This window comes from Triticum aestivum, chromosome 7B, assembly GCF_018294505.1.
Source record: "Triticum aestivum cultivar Chinese Spring chromosome 7B, IWGSC CS RefSeq v2.1, whole genome shotgun sequence".
Lineage (NCBI taxonomy): Eukaryota > Viridiplantae > Streptophyta > Magnoliopsida > Poales > Poaceae > Triticum > Triticum aestivum.
The window spans coordinates 724,450,095-724,469,672 of NC_057813.1; the positions used below are offsets into that span (position 1 = coordinate 724,450,095).

The 19,578-nt window shown below is 42.9% G+C and overlaps 1 protein-coding gene across 1 annotated transcript; it reads right to left on the reverse strand.

The window, feature by feature from the left end:
- Positions 1-4,223: 4,223 nt before the first annotated feature.
- On the reverse strand, positions 4,224-8,383 carry LOC123159720 (putative disease resistance protein RGA4). Its single transcript, XM_044577530.1, has 2 exons — positions 4,684-8,383; positions 4,224-4,485 (listed from the first exon to the last, which is right to left on the reverse strand). Exons 1-2 carry the CDS (start codon positions 8,381-8,383, stop codon positions 4,415-4,417), a joined length of 3,771 nt encoding a protein of 1,256 aa, XP_044433465.1. The 3' UTR covers positions 4,224-4,414.
- Positions 8,384-19,578: the final 11,195 nt, after the last annotated feature.

A 19,578-nucleotide genomic window follows, 5' to 3' on the forward strand; every position in this document is an offset into this window, starting at 1 on the left:
GATTTAGTAGGCTAGTTCATTTAGTTGATTTAGAACATTTTGATTTAGTTGATTTAGAACATCTTGATTTAGTTGATTTAGTAGGCTAGTTGATTTAGTATGCCTATTGATTTAGTTGATTTAGAACATCTTGATTTAGTTGATTTAGTAGGCTAGTTGATTTAGTTGATTTAGTAGGCTAGTTGATTTAGTTGATTTAGTATGCTAGTGGATTTAGTTGATTTAGAACATCTTGATTTAGTTGATTTAGTAGGCTGGTTGATTTAGTAGGCTAGTTGATTTAGTTGATTTAGAACATTTTGATTTAGTTGATTTAGTATGCTAGTGGATTTACTAGGCTAGTTCATTTAGTTGATTTAGTATGCACCATTTTATTGTTATTTACTTGATTTAGTAGGAAGAACCAAAAATATCACATGCTACTGTTTTTCTTTCCTGTGAAGTGAATCGTTAGTCCTTTGCTCATATTGCTTTAGGAAAATGGCGCCACCACCACCACCACTATGTCGACTGTGCAAGTCAAGGTGCGCCAGCAGCCTTGCAACTGCAAGCTGTTTGGCATCTAATTCCAGCCGAGTTTTCGTCATGCGGCGGTAAGAAATTAGATGAAATGTATTTTAGTTGTAGATACATCCATTTCTGCGACGAGTAAGTTGGAACGGAGGGAGTATTTTATCTTTAGTGTTGGCATTACTGCATTGTGTCATTTTGCTTTTTTTACACAGATTGTCCCATGCAATGTGAGGTTGAAATTCAACAAGCTGACAGGAGACACTATGACATTTGAGGCTCCTGGGGGGCCGTACACTATGGAGGTTGAGAAAGGACGCAATATGTCGCAGATTGGAGGAGATGGATGGGCCCGTTTCCTCCCACATGCGTCTTACTGGTGGTGAGTTGATCAGCTTCTCCTTCAGAGCACAAAGATCCAAGTTGGCTGTCATTTATCTCAACCTGGTGGAAGATGACGAAGATGATGAAGATGATGAAGATGATGAAGATGAGGACGATGATGAAGATAATGAGGACCCACTCGATGAAGATGATGAGAACCCAATTCATGAAGCTATCGTAGCTCAAAGAATGAGGCTGAGCGAGGAGAGGTGTGCAACCTATGGGACATAATTCCGCCACGTGATGACTTTGTAGGGGTGCCATTCGTGACCCACCTAACAAGTACCATGGTCGATCGGCATGAAATGGTATGTTATATGTACTGCCTGTAGTAATTTGATGATATATATATGCTTTATTGTTATACTTACAAATGCAAATTATTCGATGATATGCTTAGTGAATCCGATGATATGCTTAGTGTAGAGTGCAATGATATGCTTTGTGGAATCTAGTCGATGATATGCTTTAGTGTAGAGTCTCATCACATGCTCTTATTAGTGGAGAATCCAAGGAACTATTAATATTTGCAAGAGTATGCGTGAGGCTATTTATTAATTGATATGTTTTTCTTATTCAGAGATTGCCAAAGAATCTATCTGTGAGTTGTGGTATCGAGCCTGATGAAGAAGGCTCAGCTGGACGACGCCTTACCGCAAGGGGCTCCGTCACCACCTGTACTTACCGCATGGACACAGACGGTCGCACACACTTAAACTCGGTTGGGTGGAAGAGATTCCTCGTTGGCAAGAATATCTTCGTGTTGGACAGGCCATCCTAATTACTATCAGGGACACCCACTGCCCAGGCTTGAGGATGATGATCGTCGTCGATATCATTTAGAACTACATATGTGTGTGTGGCTATATCATCTAGAACTACATATGATGATCATCGTCGATATCATGTAGAACTACATATGATGATCGTCGTCGATATCATCTAGAACTACATATGATGATCGTGGTCGATATCACCTTGTACTGCTTGAGGATGCATGTTGAGTATATATGAAATTGTTATCTAGTACTCCCTCCGTTCCAAATTACTTGTCGTGGTTTTAGTTCAAATTTGAACTGAAACCATGACGAGTAATTTGGAACAGAGGGAGTATTACCTAGTACCTATAATGCTTTATGAAATTGATATCTAATAGTACCTAGTATCTGGAAATTGTAGTTTATTGAAGCTGAAACGGGGCAGGAAGCTGGGGGAAATGATGAAAGATATAGCAGTAGCGCGGGGTCAGGAAATCGCTACAACTAATTAATAGTAGCGCGTTCCTGGAACGCGCTGCTGATATAGTCCATAGTAGTAGCGCGGGTACTGGCCGCGCTACTACTAACAGTTAGCTGTAGCGCCTTATTGGTAGCATGGCTGCCCGCGCTGCTGATAGCCTCAAAACCCGCGCTACTACTAGGGTTTTCCCTAGTAGTGTAAGCATGCTCAGGCTGGCGTAGTGAGAGGATGGGTGACCGGTCGGGAAGTTAGATGAGATGGAATGATGAGGGATGATTAGAGATTAGAGGTTAAATTGAGTAGCGTGGAGGGCCTTTAGTCCCGGTTGGTGTAAGAACCAGGACTAAAGGGGGGGCCTTTTGCACCGACCGTTTAGTCCCAGTTCCAGAACCGGGACTAAAGACCCTTATGAACCGGGACAAATGACCTTTTTTCTACTAGTGGACCCTAGTTCTGTGTAAGGGTATTAGAGAAGGGATAATTGGTGGAATTACTTATTGTATAACTGAGCCTCATGGGTGAGTATATATTGTGAACATGTATTGAAGTACAATAAGTCCTCGTATAAATAAGGTAGAAGAGAGATATGAATCCTATAGTACTAAATACACATATAACTAATGTACAATAACATCCTTGCAGTTAAAATGGTAGCGGCGCAGACGGTGAATCTGGAAAAGAAGGCGAACAAGCTTGGTTGGGTCGGCCATCGGATTCAGTCGGATACGTCATGGCGTCTACGGGCGTTTCACATGCGGATGCCATGCGGGCCCGTCCGGAAAATAATAGGCAGGGCAAACATACTCTGCCGGCGTATCGGTCGGTCCCTTACCTGCGAATTCCGCCCACCTGCAACTCTTTCTTAGATGAAAAAAAAATCCAAATGATCTGAATCTTTCAAGGATCAAAGATGTAATGTTCTTGCAAGGTTTTAGCTAAAAATAACATTCGAGAAGACCTCATCTGAAAAAACAAAGACATTGTTCGTCTCAAAGTTTTAGATTTTTTTTTTGAATTCACTGTTCATAGAGGGTGTAGGGGCACCCGGGTGCTGAAAATCCTGTCTCCTTAGCTTACTGTATCACACCTTTTTCCTGTTGTTTCAGGCATGACCCATAGATCAAAACTAAATTATGCAATACCATAATGAACTAAATCATGCAATATAGCCTACTATTTCTTTCTCGTTACGCAGATGATTTTGTATTTTCATGACTTGGTTCATGGTTTTTAGGGTAACCACTGGTTCATGGTTTTTGAGAGTAACCGCTGATTTATGTTTACCAGTCTATCTTGGATGCATTATTTATGTATTGATCTTTCGAGAGTTATGAGATTGTAAGTTTCCATAGAATGCACTATTTTAGCAACTCCTACATCACGAGTCGTTCTCAAGATCGCAGTGCCCATGCCACCATGTTGAAGACATCCCTTAAGTTGTCTTGAGAAACAAAGTGCAGAGTATGAGGGTGAAATCAACAGCTTCAAATACATATGATGGTCAATAAATAAGTCAAAATAACGATCAGGATGAATTCACACGACCATTATATGTCTAGCTTAGATTGTGCTGGAAAACAAAGTGCAGAGTATTACTCAAGTTGAATGAATACATTACATTGACTGAGTACATAAATGCAGAGCTAGTAAGCAACAGAAAACAGCGGAAGTGTAATATTGTACAAGGAATCCCATGTTTGCGTGCTGAAGTAACTGAAGTGGAGAGAGACGTGCACAGTTGCAAAGCATACAGGGCCAGACTTGCTCGTTTAGCATACAAATCATAAAAAGTAGTGCTGTTATAGTACGCAGAGTATTGACTGCAAATAGTGGTACTGTTATACAACTCCATAAATAAAGGGAAAATAGCGTCAGAATTCTAACAAAATCTGGCGGTGCCCAGGACAGAATGTTGAAGAAGAAATACAATGATATAATTGAAGGTAAGCAGAAGTGAAAAAAAAAGTACTACTTGATTATCAATCCAAACAAGATCTCTTTCTGGGAACAGAATGATAGCCAATGGCATTATAGGAGCGCTTTCTGATTACTGATCTTGCAGTTCAACATGGCAACAACTTCCTGTCTGAGTCTTGCAAAATAATAGTTCTACTCATCCCGATGTGCTGGATGAATTCTGCAAAGAAGCATCACATTTTATAATCCCACCAGCTTATTAACAATTAAAGGGGTCCAGCTGTCCAGGTATATTTTTAGATCACAAACCTGCATGATGACTTTGATGTTGGTATTCCCGTCCCACAATTCTGTTCATAGCTTTCTAATTATTGCAGATGGCATATTTCCATGTCTTTGGTTTCAACAGGGTAGGGACAGGCCTTGGCGTCTCTGCTGAGGCAAATAATGCAAAAACATACACTTAGGCGAACTTAAATAAAATTAAAAATGAGAAAAGTTTAGGTTAAAAGAAACATTTTATTTGGTCCAATATTCTGTGATACTACTAGTGATGATATTATCACTATCTAACTATCACGTTTAATACTGACTAGCAAGGAGTAATAGAGAAGGTAATTGCTGCGTGCTTACCTTCATAAAGATGGGCATCTATGTGTTTCGTCTGGATGCTGCCCAGCCTTTGCTGCAGGCTCATAGGAAGCGTCTTCATGCCAGGGACGTCTCTAATGCGAAGACATCGGAGAGATGCGTATGCTTGTGGCCCATCCGGTAGGGATGAAAGGGTCTTGCATTCCAGAAGCTCAAGAATCTCCAACGATGGGAGCTCTCCGGAGCTAGATTCCAGAGATGTCAACCATTCACACTCAAAAACTTTTAGATACGTCAGGGAAGGGGGAAGATGGAGGACCCCTGTTAAGCCATGACACCTGAATAATGTTAGGCTTTCTAAATGCTCCACTCCAGCTCCGGGCGATGATGATGATGCATCCGGTATACTAGATGAGACTTGATTAATTGACAATGCCGACTGTTCTGGCTGCAACCTCCTGCAGGATATGGACTCAAGCTTACTGCAAGAAAGAATTTCCATTCTCTTGAGAGAGGCAGGGGCATTGAAGACCTCAACCAGGCTTCCGCAAAATTTTATCTCCAGAGACTCTAGATGTGGCAGGAACTGACTTGTTTCTGATGAAGTTGATGGCTCGGCAGGAGCTTGTGCATATCCAATGAGATTATCACACCCGTAGATCACAAGCCTCCTCAAGGATACCAATGCTTGGAACTCCTTTTCTGGCCAGTGGACGAGCCCATCACACCGCTGAATTGACAAATCTTGAAGGTGTACAAAACATGCACACAGCTCTATTACACCTGAGTACTTAATTCGGTCTAACTCCAAAACTGCCAGAGGAAAATCATGATCATTCCGTTTTTCCTTGCCGTCCACAACTTCCCTCAGACCATGCTCAGCCTCAGTCAAGATAGTTTCTGTGTTGTATTCAAGGCTTTTCAGTTTCAGATTGGTCAATGAAGTCATATGTCTAGCTACCCACAGGAACAACTCTGCCTCACATCCTTCCGTCTTCAATACACTGAGCTTTGGTGATTTAGCTCTAGTTGTCAACTCTGGACATGCCTCAATATGAGCATTCTGAAGGTTAGGGAAGGTCGGATGTCCTGGTAATACTGTCAGCTTCTTACAGAAACTAATAAACAATTTCTCAAGCCGAGGAAAGATTATCTCTCCTTGCATCTCATCATTATCCATTGCCCACCATCTCTCCAAATTATCGAGGCTTCGTAACGTAAGCTCTGTCAGATTTGGAAATGCGAAGGATGTATTACTGTCATGGCTGAACAACCATTGCAGTTTTATACAAGAGAAAAGATGGATCTGAACAATATTTTGCAAACTTGCCATCCATGTTGGAAAGGTGGTGGCTCCATACAAGTGTATCCTTATAGTATGCAGTCCATCATGAGGTTTGAGTTTCTCAAGCACTCTTGCATCATTTTCATCAACTCGACAGCGAGTTTCACAAAAATCTTGTTCAACAGTCCATTTTAATGTCAGTTCCCTTAGCTCCTTGTTCACGAGGTTTGCCGTGCTGGCATCTTTTTCAGTCACGTTCGGTAGATGACGTAGCTCTAGTTGACCACCAAGTTTCAAATTCTCGAGCTCTCCAACATTACTGCAATTAGAGCCACTACCTACTACAAAGCATGTAAGTGTCTGAAGGGATGTGAGTTTTCTGAGGTCTCTTGGCATGCTCTTTAGCATTGGACAACCATGAGTGTAAAGGTGACGAAGGGCAGTCATATACCTCATTTGTATTGGAAGTTCACAAAGAGATGTGCATCCAGAGAGGTTCAACACTTGCAGGTTGTATAGAATGCTCATATCTTCAGGAAGTGCTTTGATTAAACTTCTTGAGAGATCTAGGTACCTCAGGTGATGTAGATGCTTTGGTTTCAGCGGAAATGATGATGTTTGCAACCTGAGTTGTAATGCTTGCAAAGAGCTGTATTTTGATGGATGCTGCAATGACCATTCCATATAACTATAACCATCACAGAGAATTGTGTGGATAGCTGGAGAGCTGTTCTCCAGAGAACTATTCAACCTTCTTTCTGCTTCCGTGCATGACAGAAATATATGTCGAGCGGTGTTTGGAAGCCACTCACTCCGACATGATTCCTCAGTTCCCAAGGCACATTCGTTCTGCATTACAGACAATGCAACATCATGCATAAGATCATGGATTTTACATGTAGTTCTGGAATAACAAGACTTGCTGTAATTAATTTCATCAGCTGTGGCTTGGACTTGTTTAACATCCTGAAAGAATGACCTTGATGCCAGTTGATTAAAAATCTGTTTGGCAATGGTTTCAAGACGAACTTGTTTCTCTTCAAGAATAAAGCCATGTGCAATCCATAGTTGTATTAGTTTGTCCACATCAATCTTGTAATCTTTGGGAAATATAGCACAAAAAGCAAAGCATTGCTTCATATGCTGCGGCAAATCATTGTAACTGAGATTGAGTATCGGTAAGATTCCAGACTCCGCAGTGCAAATGCTGCTTCTGTTTGATACATCCTTCCATTCTTCCTCACTGGTCTTGTTACGCAGTACGGAGCCCAACGCTATTGCAGCTAAAGGAGAGCCAGCACATCGCTTCACAATCTCATCAACCATATTCACCAACACGGCGGGCCTTTCCACTTCCTTCTTGAAACGGCTGAATGCTGTTGTCTCGATAATTTCCTTTATGTATTCTCCTCCCAAAGCTCCGAGATTATAAGCTTCAACACTACCCATTATTTCCGCAACTCCTTCATCACGAGTTGTTGTCAAGACCACACTACCCTTGCCACCATGTTCAAGGCAGGTCTTGAGCTTTTCCCATTTACGAACCTCTCGTGTCCAAACATCATCCAATACAAGGAGGTACCTTCGTTTGCTCACCAGATTCTGAAGGATATCCAGTGGTGTGTTCTTCCTTTTGGAAGGAACTGCTGCTTCTGTACCATCATAATTCTTCTCGGGAGCTGCTTCAACTATACTTTTAGCCAGAGAATCCACATCAAAACTGTCAGAGACACACACCCATAGCAACAAATCGAAGTGATTATCGATTTTAGGTTCATTGTAAACAAGTTGTGCCAACATAGTCTTTCCCAGACCCCCCATTCCAATGATGGGAACAACTGTAAGATCTGTGTTGTTAGCTTGCCCAACTAGTATATCAACAATAATCTTGTTATCCTTCTCTCTCGATCTCTGGGCAATTCCCTTTGGATCGAATATAACATGATCTGTCTGCCGCCACTGGTTGGATACCGGCAGTTGTTGCTGATATTTAAAACCGAAGTTATTCATTTCGGTCACAAGGAGCTCAATGGCCCGCACAACCTTGCCGAGCTTTCTCCCCATCCTGTTACAGAATACAAAACGGTTGTGGGTGGGAAAGAGTTTTACCATACTGAAGCCAAGGTCGTCATAGTGTCCCTCCTTTTTGGCCTTACGGCGAAGTGCCTCGTACTTGAACTCATCAAAGACTTCATTTGCCTGGTAAGCCACCTTCTTGATGGCCTCGAGCCAAGACGCCGCCCCTGCACGACGGGTTGCCGCCTGCACAGGGTCGGCTGCCGTTTGCTCGGCATCGGTGATGATATCTAGGATGAGAAGCAGTCTGCGCTTCAAGATATCATGTTGCTTATCCAAGCCCTTCATCACCTTATACTGGCGGAGGAGCTCCCCGGACACCTTCTCCATCACGATCTTGACCAGTGGTCCGACCACCATGGTGGCCACCACCGCCGCCATTGGAACACCAGGGACTCGCAAGAACAGAGAAGCACGAGTACAGGGCAAGGTGGAGAATAGAATGGATCTGAGCAAGAAGTGCTTGGTTGCTTGTGAGCAAAGGATAGCACTGACTCTCGGGGAGAGGTACGTGTGCATCCACTACCACAGTATAGAAACGATGGTCGTACTTAATAAAATTATACGACCTTCAGAAAGCTTTATGAGCATGTTTTATGCCTTTTCTAGATCTGCATCATCTCATTGGCTAGCCTCAACCAGACCATTTTCCCCCTTTGGCATGCCTTTCCGGTAAGATTGACTAATTAGCACGCACCCCCGACAATAACACATCTGCACATTCCTGGAAAGAGGTGTACACCATGCGGCCCCAACCACTCCTATTCCTACATACATTTCTTTTATTACATTCTCCCTTGGCTCATGTGCTATTATATTCCATCGCGTGACCAAACACTTGGTTCTTTCACACGACCTATTTCTAATGACAATATTTGACACCACTTATGAGTTGCCAAAAAAATGCAGTGCCCAACTGGTAGAAAATACAGTACAGAAAATATATGTGGTACAAAGTTACCAACAATGCAACAAAGAACAAATACGAAAGGAAAATTGCAAAAAATGCAGTAGACAAGAATATACAATAGAAAAAATACGCAATAGTAGACTAACGGCACAGTAGATAAATGGTAGAAATACATTAATTGGAGAAAATACACGTTACAAGGCTTCAGAGGATACACAGTACAAGATTGACACGTGGTAAAACTTTTGATTTTAATCCATCGCAGACAACTTAAGTTGTAGTTGTGAACGTAAAAGTTTGGTGTTTTATAATTTCCTATTGAATGTAAGCATATACAAAACAACAATTAAAATACATTAGTATGTACGAATAAAAAGAGAGTAGGGAAAGTATTCATAAATAAGGAAAGATTTAAATTTGACATAGCTTTTGCCTTTGTTAAAAAATATTGACATAGCAAAGTAAACATTAATAAATACGGGATAAACATTAATGCAGAGCAAACAATCGACAAACAGATGAATTTAAATTTGAATAACACTCCCCTGATTACCCGGCCGTATAGCACCGGGTCATTTATCCTGGAGCTGCGGAGTACCTTTTTTTCAAAACCATGCACCACAGCTCCACCTCTATACTTATACGCCGTCGATTTTGAAAGCACCGTCCTGGAAGAAGATTGAGCATAATGCACAGGGCAATTTTCTAACTGCAAGGTGTATTCCCTTGCTTTGTTTTTTCCAAGCTGCGTGTGAAGTGTTGTGACGATAGACTTAACCATTTTTTATCTGAAAATGTGACAACTTGCCCACTATTTCTCTGGTGATGCGATGTTTATTTACTTGGTTGGTGGCTTTGCTGCTTTACAGTTTGGCACACATGCGTAGTCTAGTCATCCCTTAATTGAATTTGACCCCTCTTCTTTCTCCCTTGGCATGCCTTTTCAGTAAGACTAGGCACACACACGCTTCTCCAGAGAATAATACTATGTCGCATGTTCCTCTAAAGAGGTATACACCACCCACCACCCACTCATGTTCCGCATGCATTGCTTTTCTTACATTTCACCCTTGGCTCCCCTGCTACTCGGTTCTTTCACATGACCCATCCCTTCTAACAATACTCCCTCCGTTTCTTTTTAGTCTACATATAAGGTTTGGTCAAAGTCAAGCTTTGCATAGTTTGACTAATTTTATATTAAAAAATATCAACATTCACAATATGAAATCAACATTTTCAGATGCACCATGAAATGTATTTTCATATTATATAGTTTAAGTATTGTAGATGTTCATATTTTTTAATGTAAATTTGGTCAAACTTTGTGTAGTTTGACTTTGACCAAAACTTATACGCGGAGTAAAAAGGAACGGAGGGAGTATTAGATAGCACTTCCGGGTTGCCAAAAAAAAAAGCACCATCTTGGAAGGAGATCAGCATAGTGCACCGGACAATTTTCTAACCGCACATGTTTTTTTTTCTTTTACGAATATGCACACAAACTCATGGACAAGTAAGGAAGCACATAGGAATATAGGATGACCAAACACTGCCGGAAACAACAAATACAAACAGTTAAATCCAGACTCCTGCTGCATTGGCATGGGTGACATGGTATTGGTTTCAGAAGCAAAAGTTACTGCAAAAATACCCATGGATATATACAGCTGTGCCACTAGCCTACTATCTTGATAAGTGTTGCCATCTTGCATCACTAGCCATGTAAGCAAGATTAGTGTGAAGCAGTGTGATGCATTACCAACTAAATAAACAATAGTACGAAAGGGACGACGCGAGTAATATATGGTTTGCGCTTGTGCTAATGAGGCCAGTTGGCTACCTGTAAGATAACCATTTTTCTTGTTCATTACCAATGCTGAGGCTAGTACATTAGCAAAGTGCAATAATGTCATACTTCCGGCTCACCAACTTGATAAAAAATACTGTGGAAGGGAAAGAAACTAACAATTTTTTTCGTCGTTATGCCTAAAGCACCCAGTTGGCTTACCTACTAGCATAGCCATTTTCCCTGTTCGTTACAGACGCTAATGCCATAAGACAAAGCAAGACTGCACGTCTGACCAACCACACTTGATTGATTCCAGCATCCTCTCCTTAAAGCTCTGCCACCAACCTCGAAAGATCCCAGCGTGATTGCTCAATCCTCCAGCCCCACACGGAGTGCACTGAAAATCCGGCGTGAGAAGAACGGAATCGCTTGGAGGATGCACGGCGGAGGAGGATTCCGGCCGGTGTTCTGTCGGATTTGGGGATAGGGATTTCGCTCGAGGAGTAAGAGTAGGAACTAGGAAGTGGGCGTGCCGGTTTCCACATAACGGCGCATAGCCCGCTCCTTCCTCTGCTCGGCCCATTTACATTTTTTCTTTTTTATTCAACATTCAAAAACTATGCGAGTCAAGCGTGTCTTTGAACTATCGATCCCTTAGTAAGTTCCTACAGTACCACTTAACAAACTATGAAAGCTCACTTGCTGTGCCTAGTTACTTCTTCTTTTCTTGTTGTTGTTCTTCTCCTTTTCATTTTGTTTGCCCTTTTTTCTTTGGTTTTTTTCTTTTTATTTTTGTACTATTTCTTTTTCCTTTGCTTAGATTCATGATTTTTTTTCAAATTCTTGAAAAAAATTCTTAAATCTGCAAACTTTTTTAGAATCAACATATTTTTCAAATTCACTAACGTTTTCTTTAAATCCATGAATATTTTTCTTAAATTCGCAAACTTGTTTTAGAACCGTGAACATTTTTTCAAATTGATGAACATTTTCAATTCACGAACGTTTTTTTAGAATCGTGAACTTTCTCAAATTCGTGAACATCTCTTCCAAATCCATTAAAAAAATTCGCAAACTATTTTCAAACCCTTGAATTTTTTTGTTTGAATCTGTGAACTTTTTCTCAAGTGCATGAATTCTTTTCAATTTTGTAAACTTTTTTCAATTCATGTTTTTTTTTTCAAATCGATGAACTTTTTTCAAAGCAGTGGATGCTGAAACTCTTTTTGACTGATTGGGCCTAACCCAAATCTTTTGGTTACGTACTTGGTAATGCAGATTAATGTTTAATGCAGGCTTGTCCATGAGCAGCGGGTGGTCATCTGCATCATACTTGATCCCAGGTCCGTCAGTTAATCTCTGAAACCAGTTGCATCATACACGCTGTCGCATTTGTCTGACGGTGCGACGTCTCTCTGGACACAGACGAATGCAGTGGACTCTTCGAGATTGAGGGCACCAACGGTCAACGGAATGCAGAGGCCATCCATCGAAAAGCAGGTTGAGGTCAGGATCACAGAGGAGTACAACCGGAGACACCGTCGGCGACCTATCGATGGGGACGCTCAGTCTGTCGCAATTTTGAAAACCACAAATCATCTCTGAAATCCACTATCCCCTAAAAGCTTCATTCTCTATGCTTTATTGGACTCCAGTTAATTGATCATCGTATCATCTCATTCTATAATGTAAACATTCTGTTTTTCCTAGTACTAAAGAAAGAACATTTGCTCATTCTGTTGCAAGTAGTAGCTGTTTGGCGGTTTTCAGCTATGGAATTTTTTTCTAAACCTTTTGGTGATGTTGCTGGTGGTTATCAGGATTCCAAATCGATTTCGTTTCAAAAAAAAAAAAGATTACTAGAACCTGTTTCATCGACGGCCAGCTGATTAACATGCATCGTGCCCACTGGCAGGAGGAAGCTCTAGATCATCCTCCTCCTTGAGGGACGATCGACGAGGAACTTAAAGAGATTTGTTATGATTATCATATCTTTTGAAATTGAAGTCCTAGATCTCTAGCTAGTACATAAATTTTAAGTGGTTCGCGACGACACAATGTTTACCAAAGTTCCTAGCATCACTTCAGGACAGTATTCCTAGTGCGGAGTACGAGTGAAAACCAAAAATTAAGTGGTTCGACAACTTCAGATAGTCCATAAATAACAGTGGATCTATGTGCAAATCAGAACACTAGTACTGGCATATGTGGCAAACGCAATATTGACTGTATATAAATAGGAGTTATGAGTCTGGTAGACAAGTCCATAAATAAAATTGGGATAGCTGTGATAGTTTGACAAAAACTGACGGTGTCCAGGGCAGAACGTTGCAGTATTCCTAGTGCGGATCATACAATTCCTAGTATGGGGCAGTCAACAGCTTCAGATATACAGTATAAAATGGTGAGCAAATACAATGATAAGTCAACGCAATAGTACTGTCATACATACAGTCATACAGTGACTAACGGACAAGACATGCCAAAAATTGAGTCAAAAAGTTATCTCTTTCGGGCATAGCACCCAAACAAATACTGAGAATTTTGACAAAAGAACTGACAGTGCCAGTGCAGAATACCACCAGTGCCAGTTGGAAAAAACAATGGCACAATGATATAGCAGCCTGTAGGTAAAGTGGAAAATACACGCACTAAATTATCCAAAGAAGATCACTTTCTGGGGATATATAAAATGGTATGCAAAAGTATTATAGGAGTGCTTTCTGATTCCTGATCTCCCAATTTGGCATGGCAACAACTTCCTGTGGGCACCTGGTCCCGGCAACGACAATTACTGATCGTGGCGGGTCTTGCAAGTACTCCAAGTGATCTCGCCTCCCCGTCAGTCTGCCTCTGCTGGAAGGATTCTGCAAAGAAGCCATACATAATCAACACCAGAAGGAAGCCAAGCATATAGTGATGCGGCATACATTTTTCTCTCTACAAAGTAAATCAGAGAGGTGCCATATCACCAACCTTTGCAAACAGCATGTTCAATGTCTCTGGGAATAGTAGTTCAACATTTGCAGATATATTTCCATGTCTTCGGCTTCAGCAACATAGGCTCTGCACAGATTGTCGATATTAAAACGCACACTTAGAGGATTATCATTACAGAAATGACGAATTTCAGGTTAAATGGGCATTTAACTTGCTCCAATTCCCTGTTGTTCTACCATTGATGCTATTGCCATTTTTGAAGTAGCACATTTAATACCCTCTCTAGACTTGGCAGGAGTTGACTCGTTTCTGATGATGTTGATGGCTCGGCAGTATCTGGTGCATATCCAATCAGATTATCGCAGAAGCTAATCTGAAGCTTCCTCAAGGATACTAATCCTTGGAACTCTCTTTCTGGCCAGTGGATGAGTGTGTCACAGAAATTAATTGACAAATCTTGAAGGTGTACAGAACATGCACATAGCTCTGTTATACTCGACTTAATGCTCTCTAGCACCAAAACTGTGAGGGGTATATCATCATCATTCAATTTTTCCTTGACATCCAACACTTCCCTCAGTCCATACTGAGCCTCCGGGGTGGCTCTGTATTCAGTGCTCCGCAATTCCAGATTGGTCAATGAAGTCATATGTCTAGATAACCACCGGAACAACTGTACCTCACTTCCGTTCACGTTTAATACACTGAGCTTTGGTGATTCAGCTGTGATTCTCAACTCTGGACAACGTCTGATAAAAGCGTTCTGGAGCTCAGGGAAGGACGGGCGTCCTGGCAATGCTGTCAACTTTGTACAGCCCATAATACGTAACTTCTCAAGCCGAGGATAGATTATTATGTCTTCACTATGCATCTCATCATTATCTATTTCCCCCCATCTCTCCAAACAGTCAAGATTTTCTAGCATGAGCTCCTTCAAATTTTGCAACATAGTCATCCATGTTGGAAAGGTTGTTCCTCCATAGGACGAACCGGGACCAACGGCCCACGTGGCCCGGCCGGCCCCCGGGGCTCACGAACCGGGTCCAATGCCCCCATGGGTCTCGGTTTTGGACTGAACTGGGACTAATAGGCTGACCCGGCTTGGACCTTTGCCCCCTTTCCTACTAGTGAGTATTACTATGTAGATACAAGTGCTGCCGTATAGCATCACTGTCCGCCTAAGGGGGAAATGATTAGTGTGCAGCAATAATGCGAACCAACTTAACAAACAATACTACGAAAGAGACGTAATGAATAATATAACTATATTGTTTGTACTTGTGCTAATGAGGCAAGTTGGGCAGTTGGCTACCTACTATAAGATGACCATTTTTCCTGTTCAATGCAGACCCTAATATTTCTCAATGCCGGTATACTACCAAAGTGCAATGTGATGCTTACAGCTTACCAAGTTAATAAAAAATAGACTAAAAAAACTTAATAAAAAATACTGAGAAAGGGACGGCGTGAGTAATATTGTTCATACTTGCGTGAATGAGGCCAGCCGGTACCTGTAAGATAACCATTTCCCCTTGTCATTACAAACGCTAATAATGCCAGAAGACAGGACTCCATGTATGACCAAATACACGCATTCAACACTTGATTCCAATACAATTATATATTGTTCATACATGTGCCAATGGGGCCAGCCGGCCACCTATAAGATAACCATCCCCCCCTATTCATTACAAATGCTAATGCCAGAAGACAAGACACACCATGTATGGCCAAACGCAGGGCCGTCTCCAGAAATCAGAGGCTCCGGTGCGAAATGTGAATGTGCCCTAAAATCTGGTAGCTAAAGCATACTCTCATTTTATTCCGCAAAAAAGGCATACTCTCAGTTAAATTATAATTAATTTATATATGTATTATTTCGTACAATATTTGAAAATATATTATACGAACTATTTTCCCCAAATACTTTCACCCAATGAGCAATGAACATATGTTAAAACTTTGTTATTAACAGGAGAACCGATTCATATGTTATAATCATTTTTAGCCAATAAAGTATTTGATATGAAAATAACCTAAACAATTCTGCTTTGGCTGGGCGCACCTGATGGATGGACATTGACTGGTCGGTGATGCGTTAATTAAATCGGCCGATCAATCAGGCCTTAACCAGCGGCTGCCTTCGTTTTGCTTGGCGGTATTGGCGCCCTGGTTAGCCCTGATTTCTGGTCGAATTCATGGCACAAATTCTGCACCATGGCCCCTGCCCTCTTGGTCCTTGCGAATTGCGATGGCAGCAAGCAGATGTGATCTAGACGGGGAGCTCCGGAAGACCGGAAACGACGACCTGATTGATCGGGAGCAGGCCATGATGGGGAGAGAGTTTTGGAGAGGCACGGTCAAACTAGGATGGCAAGCCCAAAACTATGGAAACAAATAAAACAGGCTATCAGAAATTAGACCCAAAATTGGGGGCCCCTGAAACTTGAGGGCCCTGTGCGGTCGCACTGCTCGCACATGGCCCTGGACGGCCCTGTCCCAAACGCACTCATTCAACACTTGATTCCAACACAAGTATATATCGTTCATACTTGTGCGAATGAGGCCAGCCACCTACCTGTAAGATAACCATTTCCCCCCTATTCGTTACAAACGTTAATGCCAGAAGACAAGACTCCATGTATGGCCAAACACACTCATTCAACAGTTGATTCCAGCACAAATAATGGAATGCTGAGAGCACTACAAAGTAGCAAAAAAAAGTGATTTTCATATGGGGAATGGACATTCATTTATTTCAGATCTCTCATTATGCAATGCAATGCAAATGAGCAGTATGTGGGACTAAAAGGTTACGGTGTATCGATGTCTTGCTCAGGATGCTGGCCGCTCCGTATAGAACTTGTCTGGTTAATTTTTTAGTACAACAAATTGTATTAACTTCGCTCTGGGTCCAAAATATTACTCACTTGCTCTCAACTCCAATAATTACTCATTGAGCCTTTCATAGAGGGCGTGTATCTATTTATTGTTGATGCAAATGACACCGACAAGGTTGAAGTATGGGCCAATATATTAATTATTCTTGAAGATGATGAATGGGATCTTATTCAAGAGTCCCAAGGACGGAGAGTAATCTAATGTAGTTGTTTCCTGATCTAGTCACTTTTTTATAATTTCCGGAATTAACCTTTCTGCAAATACTAATAGTATTTTCAAGTCAGGTTAACAATGACGATGTCCGGATTTCGAGTGTAATATGCACACGATGGTTGGATCTGAAAGATTTGCCGTTGAAAGTCAAGACTAAGTATCTGATTCAGCTTGTTGCAAAAATATTTATCCTCAATTTCTACCTTTTTTGTTCAGTGTCATACATGACTAGGTGGTGGTGCATTACCACCACATTCTTTTACTTCAAAATACTGTGAACTACATGGGTAGTTTAATTTAAAGGATTCATACACATTATCACTTTCTGCAGATCAGAGATACTTTGAGCACCAATGTAATCATGGTGTCTGCATTCGGCTAGCGTAGGAGGAGCAGCACGTCAACCTCCGCTCCTAGACACGCACCGGCTGGCGGAGGGCCAGATCTACGGCGAGTTTGTGCGCGAGGAGGCCGTGGTGGCCTTGGCGGTGGAGAACCCAAACTACGTCCACAGGAGCAGCAGGTGCTCTGCGAGGCCACGCGTAATGCTCGTGTGGTGGTCTCGGATGCACCACCAACTGACCCCCGTTGGCGCCGCTTCGACCATGAGACCGGTCCGTCCACGTACATCATGGACCTCACATCTACCTGCGGCGACCAGCGTGTGGGCTTCAATAAGGAGTAGGGCATGGGAGACGGCAGAGCCTCTCGTCTCATTTGGGCCCGTCCATGTCCTATGTCTATTGTTCCTCGCCGGCTGCCACAGATTCAGTCCTCGAGGCTCATGGCCATCAGACATGGACACAGAAGGGAACAACAGGGGCATGGAGGCCGGAAGTTTTCTAGGGCTCACGGACGCCGACGAAGATTTATGAAATATAAGTCACACGCTTTGATTTAGTTGAAATATGACAAAAATGTAATGTATAATTCATGTGTATATCTAACTATAAAGTGACAAGTCAGCATACCGCACCAAACACATTTCATTAATAAAATGCCTAAAATATACAAAATAATAAAACGTACAAAGTTTAAACCATTTTTCATACTGTACCATAAAAATGAAACATTAAAATCTAAAAAACGTTACACAGAACCAAAATACCTATATATTTTACTTATGGCGGGCCCTAGAAGACCGCCGTGGGTATGGTGGGCCATATTTATAGTCATATTAGCAGACAGTCAGCTCACCGCTGTTTCTCTAACAACCAGTGGCGGCATGCTTGATCACCCGCTGCTAGTAATTTTAGCCCATGGTTAATCTGGGCGCAGATTGCCAATGACTGGTACTCGCTCGGTACGAAAATACTCGTAGGGGAATGGATGTATCTAGATGTATTTTAGTTCTAGATATATTTATTTTTATGCATTTCTCCGACAAGTATTTTCGGATGAAGGAAGTAGCTGATAACGTAATTCCGGGACACATTTTGAACCCGTCACTGATATTTGGTTAGATTATCAGTGACTGGTCACTCAGCTTGCCCATTGATTTGACCTTTTATAAGCAATTTCCTAGTAATGTCCCAAAGCCAAGATTAGTCAGCAACCACAAACCAGAGCGTCATGCGAATGAAGAAGACCCACCCTGACGCCACCACGGTGGCCACCGATGGCAAGAAGGGGGAGGAGCAGGTAGAAAGAGGACGTTGACGCCCGGGTCACTTGTTAAGCGATGCGGGGAAGCGAATAATTTCCCAGGAGTTGCGAGTTATTCTCTGTCAGTTATTTTTCAGTTTCACGGCCACTTGGAAATGACCAAAAGGGTTTTAAAGGCATCTCCAACGGCGACCCTTAAATCTTTTGTAACCATTTGGACCGTGCTGTCCAGACCGAGGAAGCCATCCAAGACGGTTATGTATCGGTCCGCGGAGCGGATCGGATGTGATTTCTCCCGCAAGACGGAGATAAACGTGGGGAGGATTGCTGGAGTCCGGACAGCTGTCAAGCCTGCTTCTGACCGTCATGGCCCACCGAAACCCCCTCCCTTGCCCACGCGCGTTCCTGTTCGGCGCCTGCTGCACGCATTCATGCTACTATAGAGCACGCCGCTCCACATTGAAGGCGGCTCAAGGCGGACGCGTCCTCTCACTGCCTCCGCCATTGAAGCAGCGTGCCGGCCGAGGGCGCCGCCCGCTGCAAATCTACTCCGGCCACACGCCCGTTCAGGAGCGGGGTCGCATTAAACGCAACCCTGACCGAGCTCCTCCCGTCTGCCCTCTATTTAAATGAGGCTAGACATCAGGCAAGGTCGCACCACTCCGCCACTCCACATCTCCTTCTTCTACCAATTTCTACACTGTTTTGATGGCATCTGACGAGCAGGAAGAGAAGTTCTCCGGCATATAAGCAGGCTGGGTGGCCCACCGAGCCCGGCAGACACGGCTCGCTGCTCCACCTCCCTCGCGTAGCCTGACGGAGCCAGTTGCCGCCCCAAGCCAGCACGTGGTTCAGCAACTCGCCGCTCCAAGCTAGCTCGCGGAGGAGCGGCGAGTTGCTCCAGGCCAGTATGGCGAGGAGCATGGCGGCACGGGCATCGACGCCGCCGCGTCATACCGCGCCTCCAGTGCTTGCAAGCGCATCATTCATCACCGACACCCGCGTAGCCGTGCCATGCAGGCAGAAAAAGAAGTTGGGTGCGCAGAGATCGACGAGTCGATGGCCAACGCGTTTGTGTCCACTGACAACACTGAGGAAAAGTAGAACACAGGAGGCCGTCGCTGCTTGGGTCCCAGGAGGGCCACCGCCGACGCATCCCCGACTTGTACAGCCGGTGAGGGCCACCGCCGACGCGTCCCCGACCTGTACAGCCGGTGA

Bases quoted from the DNA above. Each gene is read 5' to 3' on its own strand.
- LOC123159720 (XM_044577530.1), bottom strand. From the start codon at position 8,383: ATGGCGGCGGTGGTGGCCACCATGGTGGTCGGACCACTGGTCAAGATC. The intron at 4,486-4,683 runs GTAAGCACGCAG...TATTTGCCTCAG, and splicing joins AGATGCCCATCTTTATGAAG to CAGAGACGCCAAGGCCTGTC.